The sequence below is a fragment of the Archocentrus centrarchus genome, chromosome 15, assembly GCF_007364275.1.
Source record: "Archocentrus centrarchus isolate MPI-CPG fArcCen1 chromosome 15, fArcCen1, whole genome shotgun sequence".
In the NCBI taxonomy this organism is placed as follows: domain Eukaryota; kingdom Metazoa; phylum Chordata; class Actinopteri; order Cichliformes; family Cichlidae; genus Archocentrus; species Archocentrus centrarchus.
The window spans coordinates 17,544,787-17,567,338 of NC_044360.1; the positions used below are offsets into that span (position 1 = coordinate 17,544,787).

A 22,552-nucleotide genomic window follows, 5' to 3' on the forward strand; every position below is an offset into this window, starting at 1 on the left:
CTGTGCTGTTGTATTATTCATGTGTAACAAAATGTAACCTACCATCAGAGACAGATGGTCTGGCATATGTTTCTCTACCCAACTGCCTTTTTGGACCCAGTACACTCAGGCTCACACAGCCACACAAACACATTAATACACACTCAAAACATACAGTTTGGAGACCTGGTGTTCCTTGGCATCCCAGTAAGTTCATAATGAGGGTGACATTGTAAGGATTAGAATAGTGGCATTTTGGATATACACATAAGGCTCAGTGTGTCTCTAATGAATGCGGTCTATGGAGCCAGTAAATCTGTCTGCTGTATGTACAGCGGTTTACACGGTGAAGCTCCACTTATTGACTTGGCCTCAGTTCAGGTCCCACTAAGATAAGTGCCACGTGATGATGTGAGGGCTCTGCGGGTGTGGCACAGTTAGTTCTGAACCCTGTAGCTCCCAGCAAGCATGCTCCCTGAATGTTTCTTTACAGTCCAGAGGGGGCTGGGAGCCAAGAGGTGACACATAGCAGCGGATGGTGAGGAGGCAAGACTGTAAATAGCTGATGGATAAAGATAGCAGAGATCCACAGAGGAGAAGGTGAAGAGGATTTTTTTTTTTTCGTGAAAAGTTTGCTCTAAGAGTCTCTGTACATCCCCTTTCAGCAGTATAGAGAGTTAGGAAGGGGAGAAAACAGTGACAGCTACAGCAGTTCAGAATAGAGATGGGTAGAGATGAGGGGTAGCAGAGAGACGGGGAGCAGCCGGAAAGTAAGGCCTGCGTGTTTGCGTTCCCCAGAAGACCGTGTTCCCCCAAAGTAAGCCACCTGGGCTGCCGAGAAGAGAGAGAAACAGAGGGCAGGGAAATGTTAGCCAACATGTGTGTCTTTGTGGTTGAAAGACAGCTCATTCACATGGGGGAAGTAGTCATGCAAGACAGTGGGTTGCAGAGAGAGGACATGGTTGGAGGAATGTAAGCACCTCTAAGCCCTTTATTCAAAACCACTGTAATTAAGGCTTAATGCATCTCGTTCTCTGGCAGTGCTTCTTTTGTTCTTCCGATCTTGGTAATCCAGCTACCCTGACTCTGCCAGGACCACTCACCCACACAGGCTGACCCATCATCGTTGGGCTCAAAGCCCTGGTTACATCTTCTCTTGGCGCGGCACTTATAGCTGCCATAGGTGTTGGTGCAGACAGGGCGGTCAGAGGGACACACAGAGGGGAACTGGGTACACTCATCTTTATCTGAGGGCAAGGAGAGTTGAGGAAGGCAAAGACACTTGACATGTTTAAGGACTTTTAAACAAAGAGACAAGCACAGAGTTTAAAGGTGGATAAAATGCTTCAGCTTACCTGTGCAGCGACCATTCTCATTTAAAGCAAACCCATGACCACACTGTAAAACACAATCAGTATGAAATATCATTACTCACCCGTGAAAGACCTGGGCCAATATTTTAAAAAAAACAAAAAAAACACACAAGCAGAAGAGGATATATGGATGGATGGATGGATGGATGGATGGATGGATGGATGGATGGATGGATGGATGGATGGATGGATATCATCCTTAAAGCTGTTTCACTATTCCAACAACTTAGCATAAACAACTTAATGTTGGTTGTTTCTTTAATTTGGCAATGTGTTTGTAGTATCTTTCAAGTTATTCTGATAAAATGAAAAAATAAGAAAAGCTCCATGCTGCTTTGAGCCCCTTACTGCTCTCATATCCTATGCCTAGTGTCTAGGGCTAACCTGTTCTACAGGGTATAGCTATCTTGTGGAGGATGAGTTACTGTGGAGCTCACTATGAACCACTTCTGTACCTCTATTTCCACAGTAGGGGTGACTTCCTCCTCATCTCTTGGATAGTGGATCTCCAGCACTGAGTTGATTTCTGAAGGCTCCAGGGGCCGGGCTACTGATTGGCCATCTGGCCAGTACACCTCAACACCAGTGGCCACATCCTTTCCTATTCAAAAAGGATCGTTTGAGATAGTTACTGTGCATACAGAAATACATCCAAAGCCTTACTGATCCCTGCAGACATGTGACCTCTAACCACATGACGTTAAATTGTCTGCCATTTTGGATGTGCAACAATCATGGTGATAATGTGTGGTCAAGAGACTGGTCCACAGCCATCTGGCAATCAGCGGTTATGAAGGGAAAATTAATATTAGTCAACTGGTTGGTGAGTGGTTGTTGGAAGTTGATGGGAAGTTGCTAGAGCCTTAGTCACACAAGCCTAGAAACTGCTCAGTGGGTCACTAAGGAAAAATGTGTATCCTCTGGACCAGATGGCAAAAACCTCCATGCGATTGTGTTGGTCACTAGCAGATTGCCACAGTTGCCTATAATATGCATGGAAGGCATCAGCTTCTCTACAAACAGTCCAGATACTCTACGAGTAATAGTAAATGGGTGAAAACTGCGACACAAACTGGAAATGAAGACTGTTCACCTTCAAAGTAAAAGTTGCAACTTTTGCAATGTGTAAGCTGCAGTGCTGAGGAACAACTTTTAATCTGAAGGCAGAGATTTTGCATCACACTTTCAGAAGTTTTACTACAGCACCACTAGTAGTTAGCAAGTGCTTGCAGACTAGTCACATCTTCCATGCAAACTATGAGTGACGGCAGCAACGACAGCAGTCATAAGGAGATTTTTGATGCACCACCCTCTTTGCAACAATTTCACCCAGTGAGAGCCAGCAACCTCCAAGAACTCTTTGTGAAGGAATACAGGGAATACATATTTTCCCTCCCAACCAGCAGTTGTAGCGCAGTATCACGTCCAATATGGCAGACAGCTCTTGAGATATCTGCACATGATGTCATGCGAGAAACTTCTAAATATATTGTAGGCTGTCTCCTGAATCTTTCCCCTTCCTCGCTTTTGTACTGACTCATGTTGTACAGGCACTCTCCCCTCCTCTCTCTCTTAACTATTTTCATCAAGCATAGAGAAAGCCCCTCTCCAGAGGCCCTCTGTAGCCCTTAATTAAAGTGGCATTTCTTATGTAAACAGATCTTAAGTTACCTTGCCAGACAGTGATCCACTCAGCAGGTGTGCTGCCTGAGAGCCAAAGAATATTTCACCTGTTCTGCACCCATGTGACACTGTCTAATTTGGTGGTGGGGAGTACATCTCACATGTCTATGAGTAGTGACACTTTTTGCCCTGGAGTATGGAGGTCTTTTCTTAAGCCACAATTGTCTGGACAGTTTGCTGCTGGAGTGTATTATGAGGGCCACCAGAAGTGATCTGAGCTTAGACGATCCTGATATAGAACAGGCTCAGTGAGCAGAGCCAGGGAGCAGCAGTGGGTGGGCTAGCAGGCCTGGATGGTAACCAGCTGACTGTCCTGGGGGGGGGGGGGGGGGGGCAGAAGGAGAAAGGGAGCTGGTTCCTCACAATCATGGCTGGCTTCCATCTGTAGCACCTGTCCTCCTCCACTCTCCAGGCTTTGTCCAACCCGCTCCCTCCCACAGGCAAATTTCGCTCCCGTGGGTGCCTAATCAGGCTGAAGGTATTAAGACAATGCTTTCCACATGCTTTTGTTTTCCTCCTTACTGCTACTATCTGCGACGCTTATCTGTCTTACTACCCATCCAATCCCCAGAAACCAATTTGAGAACAACAGAAGTCAATTATGAGGAAAAATATGCTTTTCTTAATTTTATTAGTGAATTAACATTATATGTTTCTTCTGCAAGACAATTTAAACAAGTTAAAATGTATATGCTGATATTTCCTTACCAAGGCCAAAGTGGGCGACAGGCTCCATCTCACAGAGGTACCCTGAGCCACCATCAATTATTCTTGTGTGTGGGCCACTCTTTTTTGTATACACCACCACTTTAGCTCCTCTGGCAAAAGCACCAAACTTGGTCCGGGGAATCACTCGCAGCCATGAGTTAATAGTGCCCTAACAAACAAGCAGAAAAAGAGGGCTTAAGGGTTAATGTCACACTTCTTAGTGAGTGTCACATCTCACAAACACCTACCTGGTTGACTTTGTAGATAGAAAGTGGCTGTGCTGCACTTTCACCATGAGATACCAGCAGCTCCAGGCGCCCATCCCCATCAAAGTCTGTGGCTACTGCTCCTGGAGATTCATCACAGTAATGATGCAGCTAAACACTCGAGGAAACAGTCCTCATAACATTTATTATCCTCATGCAGGGACATAATCCAACAGTCATTGAACTAATAATGTGGAACCAATTCTATTTCTTCCTGTAATAAAGTGCATGAGGAAATTCGGATCTTAAGTGGAGCTCTAATGCCATCTAGAGGTTTGATGTTGGAATAGCAGAGGAGATGTGGTATAGTGCTGCTTATCATTTTTAATAGAGCTGTATGACAGCTATCTTTTCTGCCATGCTTACCGGTTCCTCGTCCTTCAGGCTCTGCTGCCTCCCCAATATTCAACTCTTCTATCTGGGGGTCTCCATGTTCTCTCCTGCTCACCCTATCAAATAATATCACAGAGATTACCCTGAAATCACTACAAAACTGTAAGCCACTTTAAATATGTTAGTAATTTTGGAAAGAGCCCAAGTTTATTAACTTAACTACAGTAATTAATCACAGTTTTGAGAATCCTGGGCTTGTTTCTTAGCTATTTGGAAGCTTTACATATTAAGTTTTTATGTACAGAAATATGATCAGCTTTAAAAATAAAAGTTATTATATGTCACTGCCCACTTCATAAAATATCTAAAAAAAAATTGCTCCAATTGTTCCAGTGCTTTAGTGACAATATGTCGGTAATTGAATACAAAATAGTGGCCATAATAGTGGCTACTGACAGTACTTTATTATGAGTAGATATCTAACCAGAGAAAATTACTGCAGTGGAGTATTTTGCAGTGAGCTCACTGCCTCATCTACTACTGTACAAATAAATATAATCTAACATTCTAACAAAACTAGCAAAGCTGATGCATACAAAACTAAGACAAAGCAAACACAAATACACCCACAAGAAGAAAATTAGACATTTCTAAAATTAGTCAATTACTGACAAATTGACTTTACTTGGAAGTCTGCAGTAACATATTTTCTGGGGGGAAAATACACCATAGTGCCCACCAAGTACCTTTATTATATAAAACATCACTCTGTCCTGCTTTCCTTAAAATAATTAACTAGCTCAGTATGCTAATAGATCCTGACTATTAAACACTTCAACTCAGCTAAATATTGATTAGTTGTATTGAATTAATTAGTTTGGGCTTGTTTTTATTTCAGTGCCAGAGAATAGAGTTAAAAAAAAAAAAAAAAGCTGATTCACTTCAGAGCAGATAATGGCCGAGCCACGGAGCTGTGACCCCTGTCAGACCATGCCCAGAAAGACAAATTTTCCTCCGATGACCTGGTGTTCAGAAATATTCTGCTCCAGGAAATCTCTGGGGCTTAAACTGATTATTGATATTCAGAATAAATTAACCCAACAGCTCCTGGCAACATTCATCATGAGTCCTGCATCCTGTTTAGATAAATATGGCAGATCAGATTTTTATTCAGGAAGATGGGTTCATTCTACTATTAAGTTCTAAAAATTGATATGTATCATATATTACATTTTAAGAGCTGAGTTCATTAATATTATCAAGAGAGGAAGCCAAACCACGAGCCAAAAAGAGACCTAAACCTGTCTTAATGAAAGATTCATTCATGTGTGGAGGAGGAGGCGGGATGCCAGACTAGATAAGTATCCATGACTGGGAATTTTAAATTCTTCTCAGCTTCCAGGCTCCCCTTTAGAATATTAAATCAAGAGACAAGAGTAGTCGATTAAGCTTCTCATCAAAGTGCTGTTAAAAACTTAGTGTCATACTTGAGCAAAATCTGATAGTGTTGGTGTTAGTACCTGAAGAGTCTGTTGGCAGAGGGGCCCCTGTAAGCAATGTTATTGAAGAAGACCTCCAACTCGTTGTCATTGTCAAAGTCTGCAGCAATAACAGTTCGAACTGGGGATGGCATGGAAAACTTCTGGGATGCTATGTCCTAGGGAAAAAGGTAAAATTGGTGAAACACATGTCTGCATTTACAGAAACACAAATGCAGTTCAGTTAATTACCTCCACCAAGGAGGGTATATTTTTTGTAGGGTTTGTGTGTGTCCGTGCCATTCTGTCTGTGAACGCCATGGCTCAAAGTTTTGAATAAATTCTAATAAAACTTTATAGAGGTGTAGAGTGGGCTCATGTTAACAATCCATTAAAATTATCCTTGCATTCACCAAGGTCTTCAAGGTCATTTTTCTTTAGATTATTTATTAGAAAAACCATTGATTTATGTGTAATTAAGTCTTCCAACAAACTGAAGAATTCACATACACTTAATGAATCCATCAAAAATACATCGGATCAGGCTCCAGTTTGTGGAAACTGCCATGTTTTTCCGCCATCTTTAAAACAGTGCCCAAGATTGACATCACTGTTCCACCTAATCATGATTTTAGATATGTGGCTAAAGACCACCCTATACGTAATACACCAAAGATGGAGAAGAGAATTGTAGGCATTCTTGTGGCATGAAGGTAAATTTTAATTTGTGTCTGCACATTCAGACTCAAGATATGAAGGATCATACCTATGTTTTATCATCTGAGAAGGAGTCCCCTTCATAAAGTGTCATACTCTTCCTCCTCACTTAAAGCCTCATCTCCTGAGCTGAAGTCAGGGCTCTAACACATGAAAACATGTATAAACATGCTAATGTGCTCTCGATATTGTTGCAATTACTTAACATCAGCAGAGTAGACATGTGACCCTCCAGACAGCTGAAAACCAGCCAGCTAAACAGCAACAACAGCTGGTTACAAGCTAACATTATGCCGGCTAATATTAGGCTTGAGTGTCCTAAATATGTAAAATCTCCCTTTCTTTAAAGTTGACTGCAAAATGTGTGAATATATTTAAAGAAAGTGTTGCTAAGAGAAAGAGAATAAGCTGCCTAGTTAGTTATATGTAATATAATATTAAGCACCTATAAATTATAAAACTATAAACAAAACTGAACTGAATCAAATTGAATATTATATAATAATTATAAAATGTTAAAATTATAAAAGTTAAATAATAATTATAGTAAGTTATTTTTTACTCTTTGCTTACCAAATCAAATGCTAAAGAGTTTTTTTTTTAATCTTGTTTAATAAGTTGCTTAACTCCACTGACTACTCAGGATGAAAGAGCTTTCCTTGTGGGCACAAAGTTCGGTTAAATTGTAGTATCGACGTGATATCACCACAGGAACTGTGCAGGAGAGGTTTCCAAGGTCAAAAACATTGGAAAAGTGCATATTTTCACCTGAACTTTTACCTGCTGTTGTTGCACCTCGTGGGTATTTAGTCCAACATGTGCATTGTTTTGTTATGAAAGACCATTCATTGCCTCAAGGTTCAACCTCCTCAAAGCTAAATAAATAAAACATAAGTCCATCAGTGTCCAGTGCCTGAATTAGACCAGTCATCCAACACTTAAAAATAAGAACAAAGGCCCTTTTTACATCCTCTGACATGGAAAAAAAAGACAGCAGCCCCCCCCCCAAAAAAAGTCTGCAGCAGAGGAGTTTTTGCATGAGAAAGTAACGGATATCTCCCCGCTTCAGTGACACAGTGATAAGTCGGGAAAGAGTTATAGAGCAGCCCTTCACTCCCCCCAGTATTTACTCCCTGTTTTAATTATAAGGCTCATAAAGCTGCAGGGGTGGGGGCCACCCACACTGACCTTCTGCTTCTCAGGTGAAGGAGAGGGGATGGCCAGCTGAGGCCAAGAGTGAGGAAGGCAGGGACAGCTCCATAATTAGTATAGTGCCGTGCGACGGTAGGTGCATGAATAAAAGTGTCTTCCGGAAAAAAAAGGGGGGGGCTCTCCTCAAAACGAATATAGAGCTCATAAAGATAAGCTTTGCATGGAGTTAAATTAAAAATAAATAATTAAATCAGTAAAATTAGAAAAGCTATATATTTACCTTTTTTTTTTTAAATTATCATCCTCTTCCAAACACCAGCATGGCACAACTTTAGATTTATTTCACATCTATTTATTACAAAACGATTCCACGAAAACTTCTACCACAGACTTTCTCCTTTTTAATTATATATTCACTGTGTATGTGTGTGCATGTGTGTGTGTGTGGAAAACCTCTGCAATAGATTTTAATTAAAGCACAAACAGGCCTAATCGGCACTTTCCACTGCCCAGGCAAGCTGCTGGTTCAGCCCAATTTAATTGGTGGTTTACTGAAGTGATACAACAGCTTCATTATGCATGCCAAAGGTCAACACGACTAGTAGGAGTGTCAGCTTTGTGTGGGCAAAGGGGGTCTTAAATATGTTGTGGGGTTGTGATTTAACAATCTTGGTTCAAAAAAAAAAAAAAAAAAATTGTCAGGCTAATTCAATTTGTCTTGTGTGTGTATTTGCATATATAAGCATTTCAGGGTGTGTGTGTGTGTGTGTGTGAGAGTCATGCTGATGGAACTGTCTCTGAGCAAAGTATCACACATTAACCCCTTATTCGACCCCTATAAAGATGTCTTGGGTGACGTTTATCTCTTAGGTAAAAGATGCGGGTGCAGGTGGTGGCAGATAGATCACCGAGCCTGAATCCTCCACAGATTTATGCAGCAGGGCCCGTCTGTGTCTTCGGTGCTCTTAAACTTAGTGCACAAACAGATGCGCACTGCTGGCTGTCTTGCAGGTGCTGTCTGTAGAGTCACTGATTGAGTAAATCACCAGCCATGCGTCTTTAAATACTACTCAAACCCAAAGTGGGCAGGCACTGAGTAGTGCTAATTTACTCGCCAACCATTTGGATTGATAGCACTTTGATTCACAGTGATAACACGTGTGATTTGTTCTATTTGTGCTGCTTGTTCATTAGACAGAAGAAGAAGAATAGAGAACAACGGCGTCTCTCTGAAAATCACTGCAGCTGACACTGACGATCTGATGAGGCAAACCATGCGCTGGTAAGTCTGGATTATCCACATACCCACCTCTTAACAGTTCATTAGAGCTACTTTCTATCACCCTAAACTGCTGACACTTATCTCTATCCTTGGATACCAGCAAAGGTATCTGACATGTTATTTGTATTTTGTAATTTGGGTCAATTAGTCCTTTACTAAATAAAATAAAAAAAGACCCCTGTCTGATGTGCTGCATCTGAAAAATACAACGAGTACACTTTCCTCAGGAGATCATGTGTGGCGTGGGGTGTGTGGAAATGTGAGCGTGCCCACAGCTCCATTTACTATGTGTGAACATTTCAAGCAGGTTTATACACCTTTAAGGCATCTGACAATCATGCTGGTCTGACATTTACTGAGCTGATATTAATATCAAAAGAAGAAGCTTTTGCATGTATTTTTTTTTTTTAACACAAAATCCGGGCCCACCTTAAACTTCTGCTTGCGGTTATTGAGCTGCATGTACAGCCGATGAGGTCCGTTCCAGTTCCCGTACACGATATCAGTCTTGCCGTCACGGTTGAAGTCTGCCAGTGCCACCCCTCTGCCATGCTGCATGGGGTCCTCCACACCTAAAAAAAAAAAAAAGAACTATAATGATGTGCTCTATTAGAGTGGTTCTCAAATTGTTTCCATAATATGCCAATTTCCAATATTTTTTTACATCCAAGTAACCCTGACCTGAGTGTCGTTGTTGGAACTGTGTAATTGGGTACAATAAAGCACTGCACAATCAGTGTCCAATTTATTAAACAAAAAAACTTCTATCTGAAAAACAATGAAATGCCACGTTGCAAATGTTTAAAATCAATCATTGAATTCATGGCAATCCCCTTCTTGTCATCAGAAAGCAGCTTCTCTGATAAGCTACATGGGATTGTGCTTCACCTGCAGCAATCAAACACTTTGTCAGCCACAGTCTGTTTCATTACTTTATCACAATGAGTCATTACAGAAAAGAATGCCTCACAAGTTATTATTCCTATAGTACATTTAAATCACAAATCCATTATCTTGATTTTTTTTTTTTTTTTTTTACATAAAATAGAACTCAGGTCATTTAAGTCCATTCGTTGCTTTCTACTCCTGTGAGGTTTCTTAGTAGTTGACAGCTCATGAATTATTAAAAGCTGTAATACTGAGTATAAAATATGGTTTAACAAACTTACATTTCTTATATCAAATAATTTGGTTTAATTATTTTAGGAATTATGCATGACTGATATTTTTTTAATACAATAAAGTCTGCCCTGTTTATTGTTTCCCACATGATTCACATTCATGTGTCAGGCAATAATTGATCTTTCAGGGTACGATCATGTAAAACTGTACGTAATCGTCTCACCAGCCTGCTGTGCCACATCCGTGAAAGTTCCATCACCATTGTTCCTGAACAGGAAGTTTGGTCCGTACTCATTGTCGCAAAACACGTCAGACAGAGTTTGACTGACAATGGGCCCCACCACGACACCTCTTCCTCCTGCACAGAGAGAAACAAGACACACAACAGTGAGAGAATTAGGCAGTTCAGAAGAGGGCGGGAACACGATTTGGGAAAGAAAAAATTGAGCAGGATATGAGAAGCAACAACGAGCACAGAGGGAGAGAGATCATTGCCTTAACAAAAGTAAAAGGGAAGAGATTATTGCTGCCTTTGCAGGTCATTTCCTCTGAGCAGGGCAGCTCTTTCTGCTGATGCAAACACTGACTCTGATGGGTCACATACACACAAACCCAGGTAAACACGCCTAAGCACAATAAGAAATGCAAAAACACAAGCATGCAGCACATACAAAGAATCTTTTGTATTAACCAAAAGCAAACAGTAATTTTCTCTTTATGAAGTGATTTTTGTAACTGTTACACTTGGAGGTCCACTGTTAGTACCACCCCAGGATTCTCAGGTGACATTCTGTAAAATGTAGTGTTTCATCTCAGACCAGCACGGATTAATTATGGAGTTGAAAGGGCTCTGATTGTCCTTCCAGTATGCAAAGTCACTGCTGCGAGTCAAGACTCACTCCTGATTTACTGGCCTGCTCCATCAACCCAGACAAATACCACTCACCCCCTGCAGCCATAAACCACTAATGTCTCTCTAGAGATATGTAACCATTAGATATACAACTTCGGTGACTGTCCCTCTGCTCTGATTAACGGCAGTTTGATGACAAAGCCATCTATCGTACATCATTCACAGCAATTGTGAGCCAGCTCATCCTTCCCCCTGGTGGATCAGATAATATCCTGCAGGTGAAAAAAAAAAAAAAAAAACCCATAGATGATGAAGATTCATGCTGCTGCGCTCAAATACAAAGTCACCTCCTATTTCCAAAACTCACGGGAACAAGGACTTTTCAGTGGTTATAATAAAGTATCACAGAGGCAGCATTCTTTTCTTTACTCATGACGGTCTCTGTTATGAAGGAACAAATCATGGTCAAGTTGTGCATCTTGGCATGTACTTTCTATTCTTCAATATACTGCAGCATTAAGTTGATCCAAGTGATGAGATGGGATGTGATGATACATTTCAACATCGTTTAACTGGCAAATTCACGTTGGAAAACTAAGAAAAATGTTAATGAAAATAGAGGGCTCTTTTGCCAATCAGTTAAAGCCTGTACTGGAATGAAAGGTTTTAAATACCTGCATTATTTTAAAGCCAGCATTACATTTAAAAAATGCATTTTTAACAAGCACCACTCATTTTCAGCAGTTACAAGTGTCTGGCATTTTTGCCTTAAGTTATTACATATCATAAATAGCATTTTACACACACGAGCATGCACACACACAGATTGTATATCTATGTATTAGGCCTTGATAAATGCCATCTCTGCACTGGTTTGATGTATGTGTGAGCTGCCCTTTGCTCATGATTCCCTGTGACTTTGACTGGAGTAAAGAGCTGACAGGGCCAAAAAAGCTCTTCCATCCTCTTTCTTCCTCTTCTTCTCAAACCCTTTTTCTCCACTCCCTCTGATTTGGCTCTCATCTGTGTCCCACAGTCCTATATTTTATACTCTATGAGTACAACAAGCACATGCTCCCCTGCAGATGTCTGTATAAATCAAACTGAAGGTCCAGTAGTGCTGGGTGATCTTAGCGCAATAGTTTATGTCAAATACCTGCAGTCAGTTCTTCATACCCACCAATGAACTTGTTGACTCCAGCCTGCTCTGCCACGTTGGAGAGGGCAACGACGCCCTGTGAAAGGTCACTCGCCGCTTCATCCATTTCTATGAGAGCATGAGGGCCCACGTTGCCACTGGCATAGTTTGCTATGTAGATAGCATAACGACCTGTACCCTGTGCAAAAACAAATACAATTTACATATATTAATATATTCATTAATATAAATCAAAGGAGGCATGTAGAGCTGGATGTGAAATGATAAACAATGATCAATAAAAGAAGCATTTTTTTAAAGTTTCCTTTTTGTGATACCTGTATCCTGTACAGCTTTTAAAGATATCTGCCAGTGAGTAAAACAAATTAAAATTCATTTTGTTGTGCTCAAAGAAAATATTTAAATGCATTTAATTAAAAAAAAGTCTTTTTAGTTTTTCTTTCTTTCTTTCTTTCTTTTTTCTTTCTTTCTTTCTTTCTTTCTTTCTTCTTTCTTTCTTTCTTTCTTTCTTTCTTTCTTTCTTTCTTTCTTTCTTTGTTTAACTCCTGCTTGTAGTCAATTAACTAAACAACAGTCTGAAATACTATGAAGTTCCTAAAAGCCAAAGGGAGCAGTGAACACATGTAATGAGCAGCCTCTCTCAGACTGTCACATTGGGATATTTAGAAAACTAAAATAGGACTAAAGAGGTTATTTGTAACACCATTTGGACCATCTTTTTTATTGTTAATATTATGTTAATATTATTTGTTAATATACTTTTCCCAGTCAAACCATTTTTCTCTTTATCTCCCCTTACCCCATTTCTTACCCCTTACCCCTTATTCTTAGCCTCTCTCCCTACTCTTTCCTCTGCCTCCCTTTGGAGATTAATTTCACACTCCATTATCAGTCAGAGTCCCTGCAGACACGAAATCACAGACGGAACCACACTAATAGACTACACACTCGATTCCAATGAGCTTTCCCACCAGGCCTAACATATTTCAATCAACACAAACATACAGTATGCAAATACACACACACACACACACACACACACACACACACAATTTCACAATTTCACTATTTCTGTTACCCATACTGTATTTTTACAATACAGGAAGGTAAATGAGTCTGGTTGATATAAATGTCATTTAGTGTCACATGCTGTGGGAGCAGTGGGTTTCACACATACCACATACCAGACACACAAGCACACGCCGAAGCTGCCAAACACAAAAATGAATTACAATGAAAGACCTAAAGGCAACTGGCAGTTACTTAACCAACTTAAAAGTCAACGGTTTTTCAATAAGTCTTCACCCAAGGCTAATTTCTGTCACTGGGATTGACATTGTGAATAGTGCGACATGCATGCCTGCAGTGCATGTTGGTCCAAGGACTGCATACCCTTTACATCAATCAAGATGTGTGAATAAGCTATTGCCGCCATTGTAGCATTTTCATTCTTTTGTTGCCAAGAAATGCATATTGTACTTTTTCATTGTGCATTATTTGAACAATTTTTAATTATTCTGGCTTTTAAAAGTCACTTATTTTCTCATGCCTGCCAGTTTAAGGTGAATCAATCCATCAGTTCAATGCGAGGCCCTTCAAAATGTCACCTTCATCAGTTTGTGTGAGAATAATGATGGGATGTCACTTTCAAGGAGACTGGGTAGTGATGAAACGGTCAGATGGTAAATCAATCTTTTTCTCTGAAAGATAACGCTTTATTTATGAGTAAACAACATCAAAAACATTAGTACCCAGCTGACTATAAAGCATGCTTTGGTTTCTGGCCTGTGTAACGTTCTGCTGTTGTTTTATAATATGTTCTAATAAAACCTGTTCAGCAACAGGAAAACATGTTCTCTCTCTGTCGGTCAGCTGGAACATGCATGCAGGAACACACATCGGGGCTTTGGCTCCTTCCAAAAGAATCATGCCGTTAAAAGCAGATATCTTTCCAATCGGTTTGGCAGCAGCACAACTTATCAGTGCTCAGTGTGATGGGACAGTGGTTAAAAAAATCTATTGTAATCTCTACTTTCTTCTTCCCACTATTACCTTCTTTATCCCATCCCTGATTGGAAGTGAGAATTGTATGCGTGGGTGTGAGATAAGAGACAAAGAAAGAGGCTGAGCGTGTCAGTCAGTGAGAGAAAAAGGACAAAAAAAAAGTGGAAACAATGGGAAAAGGGACTGAGTGAAAGAGAAAAAATGCTACGGGCAGAAAGCAGTAGTGTGCAGTCATCACTCCTCCCCTCGTACGATGTTCTATAAAACAAACGAGCCCTGGCTTCTGTAATTACACTGGTGCGATGGACAGAAGAGAGAAAATGGCACACCATTCCCCCCAAATGAACTGTCATAGCACATGCTGAGAAGGGCGGCGTAGGCAGAGCATGAGTTATCACTGGTAAACAAACAGAAGCACCCGTGCATGTACGCAGAAGACACTCTGGGGAGCGTGTGTACGGTGCAGATCTGCATGTACTCTGTGTGTGTGTGTGTGTGCGTGTGTGTGTGTGTGTGTGTGTGTGTGTGTGTGTGTGTGTGTGTGTGTGTGCGCGCGTGTGTGCGAGTGTGTGTGTGTGTGTGAGAAGTACCTTTCTGTCAACACAGGCCACTGAGCGCCCAGCCATAGGGCTGGCTACATCTCTGTGTTCGTTAATATCATCGCTCAGCAGATCTTCAAAGCGCCCATTACGGAACTTAAACAGCTTGTCAGAATATGTTGCCCGACCTTGATGCAGAGAGAGAGAAAGAGATCAGGAAAGACAAAGACTGTGTGGAGTAAAGAGGTATTATGCAATACAAAAACCGTGGGTGAGAGGAAACAATGGAGCAGGCTGCTGCGGCTTGAAAGGGAGTAAAAATGATACAGGAGTTTAAGAAAAATGACAGACGTGAAGTGTTGCAGTTTTAGCAGTGTGCTGTCTAGGTTTCTCATAGATTAATAGCAGCACAAAGCTTATCTGTTATCTGATGAAGACTTGGATAAGATAAGCTTAATATCTGCATACCGATTCTCCTTCTTTGTCTCTGTATAACAAAGAAGGTGAAACCCTTGTGTGCACAAGTGTGCTTGTGTGAGTTTGTATTTTTTCAAAAGTGTATCAGCTTGCACTGTACCAGAGAAGGCGTTATTGGTGTTGAGGACATAAATCTCCTCCCGTCCATCTCCATCGATGTCACAAGCTGTCACTCCGATGGCGTTGCCTTGACGGTCTCTCAGGGCGTAGAATGGGGAGCTGCGGTTGTCAACAGCAATGTTGACAAGCCTTTTCCTCTGTTTGTCGTACTTTAGCACCAGGTTTGGGCCGTTGTAGCTGTCACGGGCAAAAATAGCACAGGCAAAAATACACTGCATTGCATATGACATACTTGTTTTACAATTCATGAACAAGTGATGCTGCCTGAATGCTCTGAAAATGACATTTGCATGTTGGTTTACTTTGAAGTTTATCTTTATAAAGAATATTATGCAGAATTTTGAAAAATCTGAATTTTAAAGACGCTACACTTAAGGCAATGGAGTAATCATGGAATAATCAGTGGTGTTTGCTTAAGCAGTGATGACAGCAAGAGCCCTGTAGCTCATGTCTAACCTCTGATTTAGACTACACTAGTTGATTTGTGTTATAGATGATATAAAGATCAGGTTTTGACAGATTCAGCACCTTCTACATTTTTATTTTTCTGTCTTTGATATGCAGTCAAACAGAATGGGATTGTTTTCAAATTGATTTATGCTTGGATTTCTGTTAAGATTAGTCAGTCCTGCATAATATGGAAGACATTCCTCTACCAGAAGCTTTTATTAGAGTGATGGCTTTGCAAACAAAACTTTTAGATTCATGTTTGAATCACTTTTTTTACTCATAACAAATAATTTTAAATAGTGTCTGTATTTCTTTAAAATATTTTTAAATGCAAACCATTTACTAATATAATTACACAATTTGGACTTTTATTAAATCTACTTGTTTAAGAACTAAAATCCACAATGAGTCCAGGAATGTCACAGCATTGCAGTAGCTCAATTTTGAATAAATATGCCAGAATTTAATTAGTATATAGTCAAATATCCTTAATTTCACTGAATACAGAAACTCTCTAGGTGGATGTTATGGAGACAATGAGATCTCATGTTTTTCATACTGGACTATCTGAATTTTATATACTCACAAGCCTCAGGTGCCATTGCAGTAAGGAGGAAGCCAATCAGAGGTGTGAATCAGCACAGTGGGTAATTTAGATTGCACATTGTGTTGTTAGTTTTGTCAGCAGTGTACGCTCTACTCATGGTCATCATTTTCATTTTAAACTGGCAGAATCCAAACCTGCGACTGGATGTTTTTCATGCCAATATGCAAAAACTTTAGTTAACTTATCCCTGACAATCAACTTTGCTTACATATATTTTTAGATACCTGTGAACACTTTACCAACTTGAAATCAAAATCAAAAAATTTGCCTACATACTTAGAAGTAAAAAAACAAACAAAAAAAAAACAACTCAAACTCTAAAATGTTGTGTGTGTATGACAAGCATTACAAAAGCTTTATAGGTTGTTACCAAGGTATATTAGTGAAGGACGGCACAGTCAGTGTAATGTCATATAAAAGCAATTCATCTGAAGATTCCTCTAATTATACAATTCAATTACATCCACTGTGAGGTTTTGGGATGAGCTCCTGTCTATGATACCTGCCGAATAAGATGCTTTACCTAAATGACATCTATTAAGCAGGGTCATTTTTGGTTCATCTATTTTCTGTTAAGCAATGGGAAATTCATTGCTGCTCAGTCATTGCTGGATTGAGGCAGGCTTGTGAAACCGTTCCCATCGCCGGCACTCTTTTCAGTCATATCCATTTTCATCAGTTGAGTGAGCCCCAGGGCGGCCTTAGCATCTCTTATCTTTTAGCTTTTTTTGCCTTTGTCTTTAACCTTTAGCTTGTGAAAATTATATTTTTATTTAAGCTTTAGAATTAGACTTATGGGAGGGAAACTTAAGGGAGATGTTAAATCTAGCATTCTCTACACACTCCTCACCCAGCTACAAAGATCTCCAGCTCTCCATCCCCATCCACATCGGTGACAGCGACGCCATAGTTGAGCTGGGTGGGGTTGTTGTCGTAGTCGGGAGGAAGGACAGTCTTGGTTATAGCTGAGAACATGGGCTCTGACCTCTGAGCCACGGAGAGGGCAGGCAGGAACAAAACCAACCACAACAGCATCCTCACCTGAAGGACAAAACACACCATTTGCAACATGACGCAACCATTTTTTATTTTAAAGAACTCATACGTTGAACAAAAAAGGCTGTGATGCTTTCCATCAAACACAGAACAATGCCAATGGACATACACATGTATACGCTGCAAAACTTCCATCATCCATCCAATCCACAACCTGAGCTACTACACACATCTGTCAGCTAGATGCAGTTAATGAGAATCAATTTAAAAATGCAAGTCATTCATCTGCAACTTCAACACATGCCCTTTTTTGCTAATTCTCCAAATCCATCGTGAGGCAAACACTGCTGGCAGAGCTTCCTGCTGTACTCAGACATAAAGATGAAGATATACAATCAGCAGCATTCTGCAGGGCTAGATCTGAACAACCCATCACATGCAGACAGGCTGAGGAATTACAGGACAGAAAATCCATACATGGAGCGGGGCATTAGCAAGAGGCCAAGTGAGTACAGAGGAAAGCAATATGACCTGATATAACGGACCTGAGGTGTTGTTTCCTCAGAGACAGTGACCAACACTAAATTGGAAAAGATTTCTTTTTCTGTTTGGATAAAAAGGGTTCAGTGATGTATAACTGTCCTTTAAATGTTGAGCACATAAAATTGATCCAATTTAAGTTGTGAATTGCAGGCAGGTAGAGGTGGGATTTTGATGCTCAGGCTGAGAAGAAGTGAAGAGAAGGAGAAATGGCAAAGAGAAGGGTCACCTTCTTAATGCTAAAATAAGAGGCTCATCATCAAAAGCCCTGACACACACGCCCACATTTAAGTGGCATTTTAAAGACTGACAACTTGATTTTCTCTGCCTGTGGATTTATGAATGCATCCTCCGTCATTCCATCTGCTGCTGAGACATCCCCATCTATACTGCCGCAGATTCTCCCTTTCTCCCGAGTGTCCAGGTGATGTATGGCTCTTAAACATCTCCCTCAACAATTCAATTTAAGATAAAACCCCAGTGCTGTTTGAGTAACGCTCTCAAAAGCACAAAAAGCAGGAGAGGAAGCACCTCTGCTGACACCTGCAGAAATATGGCTGGGGCCAACGCTAGCTCCCCGGGCAGGCGGCGCAGTGATAACGCCGGCAGAAGAGCCGGTAGTAATGTAGACTGTGCCTGTTAGCAAGAAGGGTTAATTAACAACAGTGGGAGCTCGAGATGAGGCAGTTTCTCCCCATTAGAGCAGGATGTGATGACAAATGAGCTGGCCAGTTCCACACTAGGGAAGGGGACTTTAGAGACTTGCTAATAAACTCAATGTTAGATAGGGGCAGTGGGCTATAAATTAAAAAGAGAAGGAAATGGAAATTTGGAAAGCAAAAAACCCAACAAAGTGTTATGGGATCACTCACAGACACTTCAGATATTTTTATATGAACTGCAAGCCAGGCAATTAGTGGACAAAATAACTACTTGTAAATGATGCAGCTTCTACTAAAAACTCAAAGATGGACAGCTTAACTTTGACTGCCATCCATTATAATTATAATCATATTTCATTTGAACACCAGCTTAAAAAAAGAGAAAAAAAGTAACCTTAATAAGTCACCCACACAAAGTAATAAGCAGATGGAAGAGGGTGGTAGACAAAGGACAGATGAGTGCATGAAACCACTGGAGACTTTTCGGTTTGATAAAATCACGAGGTACTATATTATCCAGTCAAGGACATGAAGTCTCTTCGCCCCACATTCACTGCAGTAAAGACCAAGAGATCCTTCTTCAGTTGCCAAGCAAAGTTGGAATGTAACTTTTCTGCAAGCACAGATTCACAAACCATTTTGCGCTCGTCAAGGTTTGAGGATATAACAGCTGCCAAAAATAGGAAACGTCAAGCAAAGTAATTTGTTGTAAACCATTCAGAGGCAATGAAATAGCCCTGGAAACAAATAGTCGTTTGAAGCAGAGAAATGCTTTCGATTTGGTTATTTATGTTGGCATTAAGAGGTCATTACCACAGCATGCAACATCAGCATGTGCTTTGTGGAGAATTCCTACCCAGCTACTGTATGATCCTGATAACACTGCGACAAAGAGCCAGCAACATCTTCACTTTCAAACACACTTGCAGAAGCTCTTTTCTGTGAAGGACACCCTCACTGCAGAACACACACACGCACACACACACACACACACACACACACACACACACACAGTGCTGTACCAGTCACAGTGAATTACACTTCAATCAACACCTGACGTTAATGGCAAGCTCTTGTTCATCTACCATTTAACGGTGTATATGAGACAACAATGAATCCAGCAACGATACACAGGGCAATAACTCATCAATTATTCCTCATGTGCCTCACAAAACACATCATACCAGCAGTTAAAAACACCACATGTTCCATTAACAAATGTTTAGTAGTTTTTATTAGTTTTTGTTGAGTTAAACTACTGAGTTTATCCTCCATCTATAAGATGCATTCTATCTATCTATCTATCTATCTATCTATCTATCTATCTATCTATCTATCTATCTATCTATCTATCTATCTATCTATCTATCTATCTATCTATCTATCTATCTCTTAAAACACATTTTTTTTAAAATAAGAAAAGCAAAAAATAAATAAGCAGACTGTCCGACCACGACAATGGTTAATACATTTACAAAATAAACCTGCTGTCATTTTTTCTATCTGCTCATCGGCATTTTTAAAATTATGTGCACCATTTAATCCTTGACAGTTACTGTAACCGAAGGGGATGGCCATTTCACAGGATTACTCATAACGAGCGTCTCAATCTGGATTTATTGTTTGCTCTGAAAGTTACGTTCAAATCGGCACGGACGTCAACTTTCTTTCGCTTCTTTGTGCAGCAGATCCCAGCTGAGCGCCACAATTATCCTGAACCCAGCGGAAGACAGCAGCTTCAGCAGCAGCAGGCAAACTCTGGTACTCACAGATGCAGAGACGCTCGGGAAACTCCGACAAATCCTCCAGTAAACTGACACCAGAGACGGTGAGGAGGGGGAAGAGAGACGCAGTCGGCTAATTGTGCTGCGGATACCGCCTTTATCTCAAGGGTTTTTCCCACTTATTCCCTTTACACAACTTCCAAAAGATTTGCTTTATGAAATCGCTTGTATGAAATTTCAGCCAATCACCGCGCAGCTTGTTGAATATCTAAAATGACAGCCAATAGGGAAACTGGGAGACGATGGGTGGGCGTGTCCGCAGGTGTTTATTATAATCTGGCAGCGGGGAGCAGCTGGGATGAGGATGCGGAGCTTACTCGGTTCATTTGGGATGATTTGACTTTTGACTCATCCACGTGTGATTATGGATGAAAGTTATTAGATATTTTGGGATGTCGAGCATCCTTTTTTTTCTGTGAAAGCGTTTGTTCTTTTTTTTATGTACAGGCAGACTGATTTGGAAGAGCCATTTAAAAAAAACTGGAGCATCCTTCGTTTAAACAATGCCTCCAACTTGAAATATGTTTTATGTGAATCTGTTATATGCTCATAAGATATATTTATTTTATCTTCAAAAGGCTTCCATTTCACTTGTGACTGTAGATTTTATATGTATACTTATAAAAAGAATATGTTTTGTGTTGGTTGTAGCAAAGGCAGCACTAAGGCAAAAGAAAGCAATACTAAATGCACACTTAAAATCAAAGCAGGGGGTACTTAAAATGCTTCTTTTTCATTATCTAAAAACACCCAGAAAGCAGCTTCAGCTGCACGTGAGAAGTCATAAAATTAGATGTGCTCTCAGAGAGTCCTCCACTGAGGCTAATTGTCTGTCTTGTAGTTTTAAAGAAAAATAATTGGAGAAAGCATTAAAATCAAGCTGGTTCTTTCTTCAACCATGCTTGACCTTTCCACAGAGTTTTGAGAAATTCTGTGTGGGGATTTTTCCCTAATCATGCTGACTGATTGACAGAGAAACAGTACATCCTACTTGGATGAGGAAGGAGGAACAACAGCATCATATCTGCACAGAGCTTATTAGAAACATCAATATCAAATAGTAATAATAACAAATAGTTCTCTCTCAGAGTGATGATCAAAAAGTTAGTGTTCTGCCTCATACCCGCGAGAGGGAGAGTTTGCAGGTTTACTGCTGCCAGATGTATAATTCTTATGCCACGCTCCACTGACTCCAGCCTCCCAGAGACCCCCCAGTGAAATGAATTGTGTGTGTGTGTGTGTGTGTGTGTGTGTGTGTGTGTGTGTGTGTGTGTGTGTGTGTGTGTGTGTGTGTGTGTGTGTGCGTGCGTGCATGCATGCGTGCATGTGGTTGCGTACAGCATGGTGAAATGAGATGTTCACATCCCAAGGACGTCTCCCACCATAATTTAAACTCACTGGTGCTGGAAGACTTCAAACCGAAAGTGCTGAAGTCATAAACCAGTGCACTTCTGTCTTTACTGTTATTGTCTGTGATCTACTGGTGTAAATCTGCAGGCAGGTGGCTGCGACTCAGACAATGCAAACATGAGGACGGAAAGCATTTTCATATTCTGATTACTGCATATTGGCTCCAGGCTATAAAATTAGTTAAAGACCCAAAGACAACAGTGCTTTTACATACTGTGTTTCATTGCTCTTTAGTTGCAGTTGATCTGTCCTGGCTGATTTAAGGGTTGCAGAGTTCACTGACATTCCCACAAAATGTGAAGTGTGAAGAAAAAGAGAAAATGCTCTGGGCTTTATGTACTGCTGCACACGACACCTTCAGCTGTTTACTCCTTGATCTACACTCTCTTACACTGGAGACCAGAGTTTTGTTTTTTTATTTATGAAAGAGACATCTATCAGCACTCAGCTGAAGCCGGTGACAGTGTATAGTGTGACTTTGAGGCAGAAAGTGAATTGTATTCCTTCCCCTGGGGTACGCCGGGACAAACCCAAGAAACAATGTTGTGGTCACCGCTTGTTTCTGTCAGCACTCATCCAGCACTCCTCGCTGCCTTACCTCACTCTTACTTGTCGTCAAGGTCGTGCCCCCCCCCCCCTTCCTTAGACACAATGATCCTTAAATAGAGCTTCTTTAAGTGACGATGAGGACTGTGGAAAGCTCAAGGGAAGAAATGGGGTAGGGACGGGGCTTTTACTACAGCATGAAGAAATGTCCCCTTTCCTCTTTAAGGGCCGCTGAAAGATCTATAGTGCTACAGCATCGTGATGAATCCCCTCCGCGGTGGATGGAACACTTCTCATATCATTAAGCTTTAG

General features: G+C 40.7%; 1 protein-coding gene across 1 annotated transcript; it reads right to left on the reverse strand.

Annotated features, from left to right (window-relative positions):
• Positions 1-682: 682 nt before the first annotated feature.
• Positions 683-20,404, reverse strand: crtac1b (cartilage acidic protein 1b). The gene is made up of 15 exons (XM_030748355.1): positions 20,270-20,404; positions 17,153-17,343; positions 15,226-15,422; positions 14,700-14,836; positions 12,127-12,283; positions 10,317-10,451; positions 9,401-9,543; positions 5,863-5,999; positions 4,376-4,458; positions 3,992-4,092; positions 3,744-3,912; positions 1,808-1,953; positions 1,335-1,377; positions 1,083-1,226; positions 683-810 (listed from the first exon to the last, which is right to left on the reverse strand). The coding sequence occupies exons 2-15, from the start codon at positions 17,335-17,337 to the stop codon at positions 683-685; spliced, it is 1,905 nt and encodes a 634-aa protein (XP_030604215.1). The 5' UTR covers positions 17,338-17,343; positions 20,270-20,404.
• Positions 20,405-22,552: the final 2,148 nt, after the last annotated feature.

Coding starts and splice junctions, on each gene's coding strand:
- crtac1b (XM_030748355.1), bottom strand. CDS start 17,337: ATGCTGTTGTGGTTGGTTTTGTTCCTGCCTGCCCTCTCCGTGGCTCAG. Junction 14,837..15,225: donor CACCAATAACGCCTTCTCTG/GTACAGTGCAAG, acceptor CTCTGCATCAAG/GTCGGGCAACATATTCTGAC. Junction 1,378..1,807: donor CCCCTACTGTGGAAATAGAG/GTACAGAAGTGG, acceptor TGTGTTTTACAG/TGTGGTCATGGGTTTGCTTT.